This window comes from Triturus cristatus, chromosome 12, assembly GCF_964204655.1.
Source record: "Triturus cristatus chromosome 12, aTriCri1.1, whole genome shotgun sequence".
Taxonomy (NCBI): domain Eukaryota; kingdom Metazoa; phylum Chordata; class Amphibia; order Caudata; family Salamandridae; genus Triturus; species Triturus cristatus.
This window is the reverse complement of record NC_140595.1, coordinates 298316519-298329602: the sequence shown is the minus strand read 5'-3', so window position 1 is coordinate 298329602 and position 13084 is coordinate 298316519. Positions and strand designations below refer to the sequence as shown.

General features: G+C 43.3%; 1 protein-coding gene across 2 annotated transcripts in view; it reads left to right on the top strand.

Annotated features, from left to right (window-relative positions):
- The window catches only part of MATCAP1 (microtubule associated tyrosine carboxypeptidase 1), a 153189-nt gene that overhangs the window by 39626 nt on the left and 100479 nt on the right, over nucleotides 1-13084 (top strand). For both annotated transcript variants that reach the window (XM_085639170.1, XM_085639169.1), the window contains exons 3-4: nucleotides 11126-11269; nucleotides 12003-12135. In XM_085639170.1, coding sequence (XP_085495296.1) covers nucleotides 11126-11269; nucleotides 12003-12135 — 277 coding nt within the window. The remainder of the gene's footprint in view (nucleotides 1-11125; nucleotides 11270-12002; nucleotides 12136-13084) is intronic.

Below are 13084 nucleotides of genomic sequence, written 5' to 3'. Positions count from 1 at the left end.
CCTCAGATATGCCTTAGAGGTGTGTTGAGCAGAGTGGAACCTCTTGGTAATTTTGATGGTGATTTTGTATATACTGTATTGTCTTTTAGCTGCTTTTTGTCATGGATTGAGCATTTTCATCAACCTTTTTGGGGGATCTGGATTCTAGTTTTTGTATTTATATTTCCAGTTGCACTGCCTTTTGATCATATGGTCTTCACTGAGCAGCTATTGACCTAATTATTGACGTTTTGTTTAGGGCACTTTTGGGCCCTGTATGTAACTATTACTGTTTAAGATTTCTCAGATTTATACTTGTGCAGTCCTGTGGTAGGACGTGGGGCACAGGCGCCGTTAAAGGTGTGTGTATATATATATATATACACCCCTTTTGACACCTTAAATTGCTCAGGTTGTAGTTTAGCATGTAGGTCCTGGTGTAGCTCAGATTGTATTTCATATTACAGTTCCTGTTGCTCTTGTGTGTTGCTAATCTGGCCGGTGAGCCAGCAGAAGCGGTTAGCATGATCTGTCACAAGGTTCATGAAGTTGTTCTAATGTTTTGATAATTACTTTACTGGATTAGTGTAAAAGGTGATAGCTATACTGTGGGATAGCAATGAGGGGAGTTAATAGAGGAGAGAATGGAAGAGTAATTATGGGTAGAAGAAACAGATTGAAGCAATATTAGTAGGGTTGATAGGGGAGAGTGTGAATGTGAGAGTTGGGTAAAATTTCTTAACTGACCACGAGAGCTCGATCGATAGTTTGTATCTCAGTCTATGATAGATATTGTGGTTGGGGCTTCCATATGTGAAGGAGGAAGGTAGTAGTTGAGGAGGTGCTTTTGTGATTGGTAATGGTTCACAGTGTATGCCTGAGGGAGGTAGCTCAAAATGGTGTGTAGGGAATAGAGTGCAGGTGGGTGGGGGTAAGCGAGGTTGGGGTATGCAGTTGAGTTAAAGAAGTGGGACTGGTCAGAGGGATAGTTGAGGGGGTAGCGAGGTCAACAAGTTGGATTTTAGTGAGGCCTGAAGGTGTTGAGTGAAGTGGGGTTCATACAGTATAGAAAGCTTGGATATGAAAGGTGGGAAAAGAAATGGGCATATGGGTTAGCTGGGGTAGGGCGTTGAGTGGAGTTAGAGAACTAGGAGTATTTAAAGGGAGAAGTGAGACAGGGAGTGAGGATAGCAAGTCAAAAGTGTAGACTGAGGAGTCCGCATGGGAGAGGGGGATTGGATAAGAGTATAGGAAAAAGCATTGCAGAGCTGAATTAGGGAATTGTGAGAAGTGTATTAGAAGAGAGAGGTAGGGGGTTAGTATTACATTCTTGTTTGCGAGAATCTTGAGCATCAATTAGACAAAGGCTATTATGTTGAAGCTAGGCTAGTAAGTGATTTATTGTGATGATTATGAAGGTAACTGGACACGTGTAGACTGGGTAGAAGATGATATTTCTGAGCCATCCAGTGATCTGATAGTCTTGCCAGGGGAGTTACAACCACAATCAAGGGATGGACCCATAAATTATAGGAGTAGTCTGAGAGACTGACCAAAATGGGGAGTCATGGCAACCCTTGGGTGTGCAACGGATGAGGACCTGGACAGTACATAAGAAGGTTTGGGAGGCCTAGCTAGAAGCGGAGTTGGTATAGCACATGGGGGAGCCTAGACACTACAGTGACACATGATATTTCAGGTTGAAACTGTTATTTGCAGTTGTTCCATTACTAGTTGACCTCAATGCTTTTAGTCCTGGTGTTTCTTTTTGACTCTGAACTCACAAAAAGAGAAGGACTACAAAATTCTCGTCCGTGGACACGGAGTGACATATACAAGAAACATCGACCCTTGACGAATGTGTGACAACAGGGCGGTATTCCCACAATGGTCCCGGGTTCAGAGACTAAGTTATAAAACTCTGATGCTATTGGCGAATGTGTTACGATGAACAAGTAAGGTTAATTTAACCTCTGCTTAATCGGTCAGACTTTGGCAAAGACCATTCTCAGGAGGGATCTGTACCCTGAAGAAGGACAGTGACCCAGTAGGACAATATAAAATGGCTGAAACATGTTGGTAATGGCAGATGGGGTAAAGCAATGGTAACATCTCCTGTACACCCTTCATTTGATTTTTAATCCTGTCGAGGGGGACCAATAATAAAGGAGTACAGCTGGTACCTCCTTAGGCAGTTTTATCTCGCTTTCCTTCTGCACTAGTGGTCCCTCATTAGGGAAACTCTTCCCTCTTGTCTGTTTTTCTTTCTCTTTCTTTCACCTCACAAAGAAATCAGCGCTCCGCCTAGTGTGTTGGTCTGCACCTTGGCGTTGACAGCGGCCCTATGATGAAGCATACCACTATATAGTGGGTGAGGTCAGTATTATGAAATTTGTTGATTTTCCCTTCTATCCCTTCTATATCTATCTTTTTCAACCAATTCCTTATATTGATTCTTTTAGGATAGAGACATGGGGGTAGCTCATTTGATGAATTTTGTAGTCCTTCTCTTTTTGTGAGTTCAGATGCTTTTGTGAGGGGAGTCAGAGGAGGCTCACTCCCTTGTCTCTTCTCTTTTGTTGTGTTTTTTGTTTCTTTTTGACTACCTGCTTGGGAGATGGTGTTTCACTTACTTCAACTGAAACTAAATAAATATATTGAAAATACACTTGAGTGCCGACATGAAGCAATGTGGCATTACCTTAACTATTTGGAACTCACAAAAAGGCAACCACTCTGCTTGTATCTAAGACACACGGTCAAATAACCTCCCTTCCAAAACCTATTACTCTTCTCTGTAGACTCTGAGACACTGATTTTCATGTCGCTGAATTTGACCAACACAAACTTTTGATTGCATCACTTGCAGATCATATTAAGCTGTCTGCCTATCACTTTATTTTTTCTTTACTGTTTTATTACATCAAGGGCATTTCTAAAAGGCACCATACAGTGTACCTATTAGCAAATGCTAACAGTATACATGTGAATACAGGTTATTCAAACTTCAAATTTCTTTCATAGATTTATTCTTTCCTTTGATCGTAGAGTGGACACAGTTGAATGTATTCTTCATGCACAATGTAATTTTGTAAATTCTCCTTCTTATTACCACTTATTACAGCTGCATCAAGTTCACAGGCTAAATCCACATTCTTATAGCTGTAAAGTTACTCAAAAACATTACATTACAAAGTCTCATGAATTGTTTATTTTGATTAACTCTTCAATTACTTCTTCTTGTCCTTAGCAGATGAGCAATATTTATATCAGCTTATTATTCTGCATTGCTATTCCCATAAACTTAATTAAAGGTATATTGTTTAAAAGTTAATAATCGTATCACATTAAGAAACTTGAGTGATAATTACAATATGACAAAAATGATGGCCCAACCATTTGATAGGATATTGATAGTCGTATTTGCCTATTTACAATCTTATCATTTAACCACAGCCTAGTTTCATATCTATATTGCGACTAGTGCACATGATTCATGCCACTTTAAATTAAAACTGCATGCAATTGTACCTTATTTGGTTATTGAATAGCTCTCTATGAAAAAGGTAGAAGATCTGTTTTTTTCAAAAGTAAGGTTGGTCACGCTGGGTGTACACAATTTAGGGAATGAAACATTCTACCATTAATCTAAGTTTTTAGGCATAAGATTATTGCTCATAGTGACATCAACCAATATGCAAAGCGAGTGGGATTGAAAGTGTTATGTACTTTGGTCCAAAAATTCTTATTCTCGTTTACTGCGACTTGGCCTCACACTCCATTTCGGAAATGTTGGTTCTACTCGGTCTTCACACCAACTCTTGTGATCCTATGCTGTTGTGTAGTGTTTTATATATGTGTATATGTATGTGTACATGTATGTGTGTGTGTGTGTGTATATATATATATTCACTGAAAAAACCATAGGTTTCACACATGTTATAGTTAGCTGGACATTTCACTCGTACAAAACCATTGAAATTCCCCCGTTATAGTTAGTTCAGCTAACTATAACTCGCGCGCCCGCAATGCACTGCTGATGACGTGACATATTACATCACTCATGACATGGTCAGTGACATCACTCATGACATCTCAAATGACATCACTGATGACATCTCAAATGACATCACTGACATGTGACGTCATCAGCAGTGGATTGCGGTCGCGCGAGTTATAGTTAGCTGAACTAACTATAACGGGGGAATTTCAATGGTTTTGTACAAGTGAAATGTCCAGCTAACTATAACATGTGTGAAACCTATGGTTTTTTCAGTGAATTTGCAAGGTTTTTTAAATGCTAATTCCTAATTATAACGTGTGTGAAACCTATGGTTTTTTCAGTGAATTTGTAAGGTTTTTTAAATGCTGATTTATGTATGTATTATATTTTTTATATATTTATTTTACAATAAACTACCTATGTATATAGTTATAGATTGACTGTATCCTGTAATATGGAATGGCTCAGCTCTTTTTTTTTTTATTTGGATAAAGTTGAACAGCATAGTTAATATCTTCTATAAACTTATAAACAGTTTAAAATGTTTGTTTTTTTCTAAGGGTTTTTCACGGTGCGCGCACCGTGCGCGCACCCCGCGATTTTTTGAAAAAAAAATAAAATGTTTTTTTCACCCTTCGGGGTCCTTCAGGGACCCCCTGACAAAGGGTAGGGGGTCAGGAACTCTCTACCCTGCCCCCTTTTCACATTCTCCACCTTTCTTTTTCACTGTCACACACAAAATGGCCTCCGACACCGTGCGCGCACCCCGCGATTTTTTGGGAAAAAAATAAAATGTTTTTTTCACCCTTCGGGGTCCTTCAGGGACCCCCTGACAAAGGCTAGGGGGTCAGGAACTCTCTACCCTGCCCCCTTTTCACATTCTCCACCTTTCTTTTTCACTGTCACACACAAAATGGCCTCCGACACCGTGCGCGCACCCCGCGATTTTTTGGGAAAAAAATAAAATGTTTTTTTCACCCTTCGGGGTCCTTCAGGGACCCCCTGACAAAGGCTAGGGGGTCAGGAACTCTCTACACTGCCCCCTTTTCAGGTTCTCCACCTTTCTTTTTCACTGTCACACACAAAATGGCGTCCGACACTTCCTGATTTCGGCCGATTGGAATGTTGACTGACATCTAACCACCAATCAGAATTACGCTCGCGGACATTTGGTGCGGGCACGGTGCGCGCATATAGATATTTATGTACTTTTAACTGCAATTTTCTCACTAACTACTGAACAGATTGACACCATATATGCAAAAGGCACATGCCTGACCTGAGGACTACCTCTTTGCCAAATTTCAAGTAATTCTGTTCAGCCGTTCGGGCTGTACCTTCGATTAAAGGTCCTATGGGAAAATGCATGGGGAAAACGCGTTTTGGGACCCCCCTTTTTTCTCAGCCCCCGCTTGACGAATCACCCCGAGACTTTCAGGGTAGGAGCTGAGTGGAGCGCCCCATTAGTTTTGAAAATTTCACGAAGATAAGTCAACCGGCGCCAAAGTTATTCAAAATAGAATTTTCAGATTTCCTATGGGAACTCGGTCCTAACTTTAACTATCTACTGGCGACCGCCAGTAGATAATATATACATACATACACATATATATAATTTCTTTTTCACACTGTTTCAATTGATTGTGAGACTAGTAGAATGTAAAAAGTGACACAAGTGGGTATCTGGGGTCCTTAAGGTGCATTTTGTTGTGCTGGGCCATTTACTGTACTACACTTTTTAGGTCGAGGACTACCGGTCTGCCGAAAGGCAGAACCGGAAGTCGGAGATTTTATGACTTGGAGAAGAGGGGCTTGAACCCTCCCCTCTTCTCCCCTGTTCTCCATTGGCTGGCCTCGTAAATGCTGGCCAGCCACTGGAGAAGAGGTCAGTCACTCCGATTAGGCCCCGTCCTTTTCGGATTGGGGGGCGTGTTTTTTAAAGAAAGTCTCATTCTCTCCTCCAGCCAATGGCTGGAAGAGAGAAAAGACAAACACGCCCCCGAATCCGAAAAGGACACTGCGTTTCTCCGAGGCATTTCTTCTTGACCTCAGAGAAAGGCGGTGGTGTGCCTTTTGCTCTGCCTTGTTGAATGAGAGACAAAGGAGCGTTGAAACAAACAGCCCAACAGTTGGTAAGCAGCATCCGCTTGCTGCGCATGGGGGTCATGGCTAGTTTACCGTGCTGTGTTTAGTTGTGATTGACACCCAGGGAGATCTTAATATCACGACGTGGCAAACCACCAGCGCCGACCGACAACAGTTCTCAACAAGTGCAGTGTCGAACTTCAGCGAAACCAGTGTGCTGCGTGGAGTGCTTTCGAAGCCGGCGACTGAATACTTGTAAATACACATTTAAAGCGCTGGATCTGTTTCTCAGTTTGCGGACTGCGATTCTTTTTAGGTTTTTAGTTGAGCATAGCACATAGGAAAGAGCGCCTGCCTGCCAAGACCCGCTGAGCGTTTTTCAAGCCCGTGAAAAGAATGAATTATTCAGCAGTAAGCATGCTTACAGCTGGCCATTCGGGGGCTTTGATCTGCGAATCAGGCGGCGGCATGAATGCCCGTATTGTCATGTTATGTGTACACAGTGTGCAGGCGGGCAACTAGAGCAAAATTTCGGGGGGGGCTGAAAAAGATTTCGGGGGGGCTGAAAAAGATTTCCGGGGGCTAAGTCTTCCAGCCATAGGCAGAGTGGCTGTAAGAAGGGGTGAACACACAACAAAAGCCTCATTAACGAGTAAATGGTCTTTTAAAGACCTGTTAAGTACTCGGGTGCGGCTGCAATCAGACGGACGCCAGCCCGCGAGGCTATCTCAGCCGGGCTGACGCACATCACGGGGGGGGCTGAAGCCCGGTGAGCCCAATGGGTGTTGCGCGCCTGACAGTGTGTGAATTATTGAAAATAGAGAGGCCTGGGCCTCTTCTGGTAGAGATTACAGTGCAGGCATGCTGGGTGAGGGCCTGTAATTGAAAATCCCCAGATGCTATTTATGTGGTCTTTGTCCCGTGACCTGCTGCAGTAAGCTTGTCTGAACAAAACGCAGCCTGCATAGAAAGCACGGCCCAGCCCCTCCCCCAGCAAGACTCAATGTGGGACTAGTTAAATACCTGCCCACAATATTTTCGGGAATCCTCAATACATGTGTGTTATATCCTAAGTATTGCATGTATGTGTAATCAGCCTAGGTCCTCCTAGCTGCTCAGCCAGAGTGAAAGATGGTAATGGAATGTTGGTGTGACTGTGATGCGTGGAATGCCTGGGTGCCTGAGTGGATGTGTGGATGACAGTTGGAGATGGGCTGAGCAGCTAGGCAGGCTGCTCCTGGTGGGGCTGGTGTATGGCTGGTACATGACTGGTACCACACTAGGCTGGCTGGAGTCAAGACAGATGTGACCTGTACTAGAGATAATAAAGAAGACTTAAATATACATCCTGGCTCCTGGTGTCTCCCTTCAGAGATCACAACATTATTTTGGCGACGAGGATGGGATGGTACCACACTAGGCTGGCTGGAGTCAAGACAGATGTGACCTGTACTAGAGATAATAAAGAAGACTTAAATATACATCCTGGCTCCTGGTGTCTCCCTTCAGAGATCACAACAATGTGCTCGCCAGTTAGTCAACAGGTTACGTTAACTGCTCATTCAGTTAACGCGGGAATCGTTTTAACTATATAGTTGTGTTTAACTGAAGATTTCCTGTATGGTATATTACATTTGTGAAGCACTTTCGGAGAGCGGATGATGCTAACACAACTTTACTAACACTCGAATGCTTATAGACAAATGGTGTATTTCGTTTTTATTAGTAGTCAGAACACCAAATAACCCATCTAATTGGGCCAGCCCTTGTGTTTTCGTTTGGCGTGTCAGAATCGTACGTGCTTTGCCCCCGAGTCTCTGCCATAGTTTGCGAGGGGGGATGTTGGTTAAAAGTGTAATGCCGCACGAACTAGCTCTTTCTACTCTTTACCTTGCAGGGTACAGGGGTCGCTGTGACACCCTGTGAACCCCACATGCCCCGTCTCTGCGACTAAATAGTTGGACGACCCCAGAAGCAAACGGCTAGGTCCCTGCAGGCGGCACACCAAAATGCGATGCCTTTTGAGCACGGAAGGGTCTATTTTTGTTGCGCCTTATTGTTCCTGGGGAATGTTTCCTGCCCGTTGAAAAGTCGGAGTGAGGTGAGGGTGGGGGGGGGAGTTGCATGAGTTAAAGGGACACGCTCCACACTTCACATCAAACACCCCGTTCGGCGGTGGGAGCAGAAGGCTGGAAATCAGACCTCTCGTTAAGGTTAATTAGGGGTCATTTGGCTGAAGTGCCAACCTCGGAAAAGGTGTTTCTTTTCGCAGCGCGTCTTCTCTTTGAAATGTGTCAGGAGAGCATTTGGCTGTATTGCCTTCCAGCCATCCTCCTGCTCACCATTCACGCAGAGCGATGGCTTTTGGAAAGAAGGTGCGAGCCCTGGGGAGAAGAGGTGAAGCTGGGCGAAGAGACCAGCCTGGCTTTTATTTAAACACGTCATCTTGCAAAAACAAACACACATCCATGGTTGAAAGGCGCGCTCCTATAACCCACCGTGGGAAACAGGCGAATTGTGTTTTTTTACTCCACAGAGCTGATATGCGCATTTAAACCGTTAATTCGATATCTCCTCCATAATCCCCTTTTTTAGGAGATATGGAAATAGTTAAACTTGGTCGGTCCAACTTTTGAAACATTTTTGTTCTTCTCAATATAACAACCGGGCACGTTTTGTTAATAGTTTGTGATGCAAATGGGGTAATGTGGATTTTTCACATTTTAAAATTTTATATTGTGGCTGTTTCACTCTGGCATATGTCATCATTGTACAAACTGCTGCCCCGAAGAATAAAAAAGGACGTGTATTTAAAAAAAAAGAACTGAGTCTGAAAACAAAAATCTGAACGAAACAAACGTGTTTAATTCCATTTTGTTTTTTGGTGTGGTGGTATTCTACGTTCTTTTAACAGTATGAAATAAAATCGATACTCTTCTAATGTGATCAATGACTTGGTGAGTGGTAATATCGCTCAACTTTGCAAAATTGATAACTCGGCACTTTATAATAAGTAAATAATATTATCAAATTGATATTGTAGTTAATGCTCGTCTCTACATTGCATACGGACTACAAAAATCGTTGTGTCAAACTTTGGCTGTATCTACCCTGCTTTGATGTATCTATAAGTATTGCATACATCTGACATGTACTGTGCTCACTGCCTGCCCCGCTCCTCTCGTGGGACGGCGTTAAAAGCAGCCTTTGTTACATGTCGCCTCAGCCCTGCAAGAATGCGTGTTTTCTTTACTCCGGCACCGCGCTCCCAGCGCCAGTACAAGCGGTCTGTGTGTTCTGCTGGAACCGAGGATTGGGGACCTGTCCCAGAGGGTGGCCAGGTGGCCTGGTTTCTCGGGTGCATGTCCCAGAGGGTGGCCAGCCTCGGTTCATTGGGTTTCTCGGGTGCATACTCTTCCCGACATGTCCCTCAAGATACATATGCACAGGGCACCTCCATTTGCGCACTTGTAGCAGCGCTTTCTGCACACCGACATTCCCAGCTCCGGATATTTCGCCACATTCTCAGTAAAATGTTATGAATGTTCTTAAAAAGGGTGTCATTTTGATATCAGGCGATGCCTATTCATTTCTATGACAATTTGGGAGGGGTGGGGGCAGTGAGGACCGCTGCAGGTCAGCCTGGCTAGACGAAGGGGTATGTCTGGGTGAGAAAGGAAAACCGAGAGGAAGAGTCCTGAAACTAAGATTAGGAATGGGGGGAGGGGTGGGGGGGGGGTCTGCATTGGCACAGGGTAGTTAAATAGGTCGGATTCATATAATATTAAGTGGGTGGTGAGGAGAACATTGACAGAGCTCATGTGAGGCCTCATTGTGTATCAAGAACAAAAAGAATAAAGTGATCAGTGGAATGCTTGAATGAATCTCAAGCCCAGGGCCACTCTGCAGTCTATCATTGTTTGCTCACTCAATCACTCTCTCACTCTAGACAGAGACAAACCATGTGCAATGTGTCTCGGTCCTCTTCAATAGGAACAGGCCAATGAACTGCAAAGGTAACCCCTCTCTAAAACAGGAATAACAAGCATTTGCAATGCAATAGGTCTCGCATTCACGCGAGTTTGAGCTATTGGCATTGTAAATGACAATGCCTTTTATTTATGTTTTAAAAACCAACACATAAATAAAAGGCATTGCCATTTACAATGCCAATAGCTCTAACTTTAACAATACCGAGACCGTTGCATTGTAAATGCTTGTTGTAGATCAGTTGGTGTCTCTAGGGCAGTGTGAGTGAAGTCAGTCTGTTTCATAGGTAGAATTTTGAGATCTTAGATTTTCAGTCTGCTTCTTAACATGTACGCAATGGTTCTTAACATTTTGACTTCTGTGGACCCCCATTTAATCATTGCTGGAGTCCGGGGACCCCGACTGAACCATTATTGGAACTCTGGTACCCCCAGTGAGCCAGTATTAGAATCCTGAGACTGCGGTATAAGCAATTTTGATGACTTGAAAAGCACAACAATACGCAAAAATCACCCATACTATATTTTCTGTTCAATACACTTGCATTGCTCCCATGAATCATCTGGGAATACCAACTTTATTTTTAGCCTCCAATTTCAAATTCCTTCACCTTTTTATAGAACATTTAAAACATTTACATTTTACTTCTTTATTTATGTAGCACGCTGTTAATATTATTTAATTTTCTAAGCGCCAGCGGACCCCCTGAGTATGCGTCGCGGTCCCCCAGGGTTCCCTGGGCCGCAGGTTGGAAACCACTGATTCTGGTGCATTGTTCATAAAACATGATAATTACTTTCACATTCAGAACTTTATTCTGTTAATATTAAACTTGTTGTAAAAAGATCACACAGCGATTGCACATGTTTATTGCTATGGAAACTATAGTCCCATGTGAAATAGTGAGCTAAATCTTTTTTTTATTACCTTTTTTGTGGAGAAGTGGGCTGTGCAAGTGGTAACACATCTGTTTACATTCATGCCAAGTACTTTGTGTATGGAATGTGGAGCATTCTGTCTCTTCCACTGCTTGTCACACAGTCTGACCTCTCTGCTTTGTCCACACAGGCTATCCGTATCCTACATGCAGTCCTTGAAAAATATGGAACTTATGAGAGTTTTGAAGTAGCCACCGGAGGGAACGGACTGAGCAAGTGTCAGATCTGGACCAATATTAGGAAGTACATGTTGAAGGAGGGCTGTACTGGCGAGGTATGGCCTTTTACTTCCTCTGTGCCTTCAAAATGTCCTCTAGTGGGAATGGGGTTCCGTCTCCATCGATTTGGTTAGTCATTGGACTGTTGAAGGCAGGGTGAGTTCACTTCCCTTGCCCAATCTGCCCTCTTCCCCACTTATTTTGCAAGGTGTTTTGTAGCTGAGCTCTCATGTGTCATTCAATGTTTGCTGCCTCTTACGTTTATGATAAATTTTGTTTCAGGGTTCGTGAAGACTTCTGACTTTACATATTATTTGCATTTGTGCTGATGGTGCTCAGTAGGAACTAGACAAAAGATGCTAACTCTTGCAGCTGTGTGGCTCCTCAAAGCTAAAATTTGCTTTTCATCTTCCCAGGTTGCATTCTTTTAAGCGACCACTATACTGACTTCCTTCCCTGGAAGGCGCTCTTCATTCTCTGAGTCTCTATTCTCACAAATTCTTAATTTCGCTGTGAGAGCACAAAAATGGAATGGTTCCTTCATTAGGAGCACCATGACGGGTGTCTTTGGGACATATCTTCATTGTCACCCTTTCATCCTCTCTTCTGCAGTGGATTACACTTTTGACTGCTTATTCTTTTTCCTTCTATCTTCCTCTCCACCATGCTGATGTTTTTCTCTGTCTTTATGGTTGTAGGCTGTACCTTTACTCTTTGTCGCTATTTCTTACTCATGGCTGGTGATGGGATATGTACTTATTTTCTGTCTTACTTTTTTTCTTTTGGCAGATTGTGGTGCAGCTCACAGAGGATCTTCTCTCGCAGGCTGTGATGATGGTTGAGAACAGTCGTCCCACCTTGACCATTAACCTGTCAGGCGCTCGCCAGTACTGGCTGGAAGGGATGCTGCGCCATGAGATAGGTCAGAAGCTATTCAGCACGTATTGGTGGAGGGTTGATGCTAGGGAAGAGGTGGAGGGGATGCTTTAACCGAAGGTAGATGAAATCCTGCCATGCAAGGAGGCCAGCTCATAGGCAGTAGTATCTGTGGCGTAATGCGGAATGATAGCCCGCATTACATAATGTGCAGAGGGCACATTAAGATTCCTGCCATCCTTAATCTGACTGGAAGCACGAGTGCTACTGGGTCAGGCCACCTCACAAATATGAAAGACTTTTTAGCTGATAATGATTCCCTTAGGGGTGGGGGGTACTTGCTGCATTTAGGGGGCTGTTGTCCCTACTTGTAGGCCCATGATAAATGAAAGGAGATAGAATTGTTTTTTCTTTTAGGTCATCTTTTGTCATGTAAGGTAGGGGGCATGGAGAAGATGGTTCAACCACTGCTTCTTTTACTACTGCAAGCTTGTAGAAATTGGAATGCCACTAAAAGTGCTCCGCTCTTTCAGCAAGTATTGCACTCAAATCCCTACATTTGCATCAAGCAGCACATTTCACCTTCAGTCATGGGCAGAGTTAACTTTGCATTTCAGTCAGATTAAGTATTTGAGTAGTGAGGTTGAGCCTCTTTTATGTGGACTCTTGACCAGTATTGTCTTATCTGACCTTCTGACCAGCCTGGTCTTTTGCCCTATAATTTCCTGCATAAGTTATACCTCTGCTTGCACAGATGACACCAAAAGTGAAGCTTGCCAATAATCTAACTTTACAGTTCAGACACTACTTTATTTTGCAGCGGTGGGTGAACTTCATTTATATATGCAAACCTCAAACTGATGTCTGCAACAAAGACCTAGGTCCTTCCAACAATACAGTAAATTACTGGATGGTTTGGGCCCAAAGAAAACTGCTTCGTGTAGTTGTCCCCATGTGTACATATGTCCACATTGGGCAATGAAACTCTTATCCCG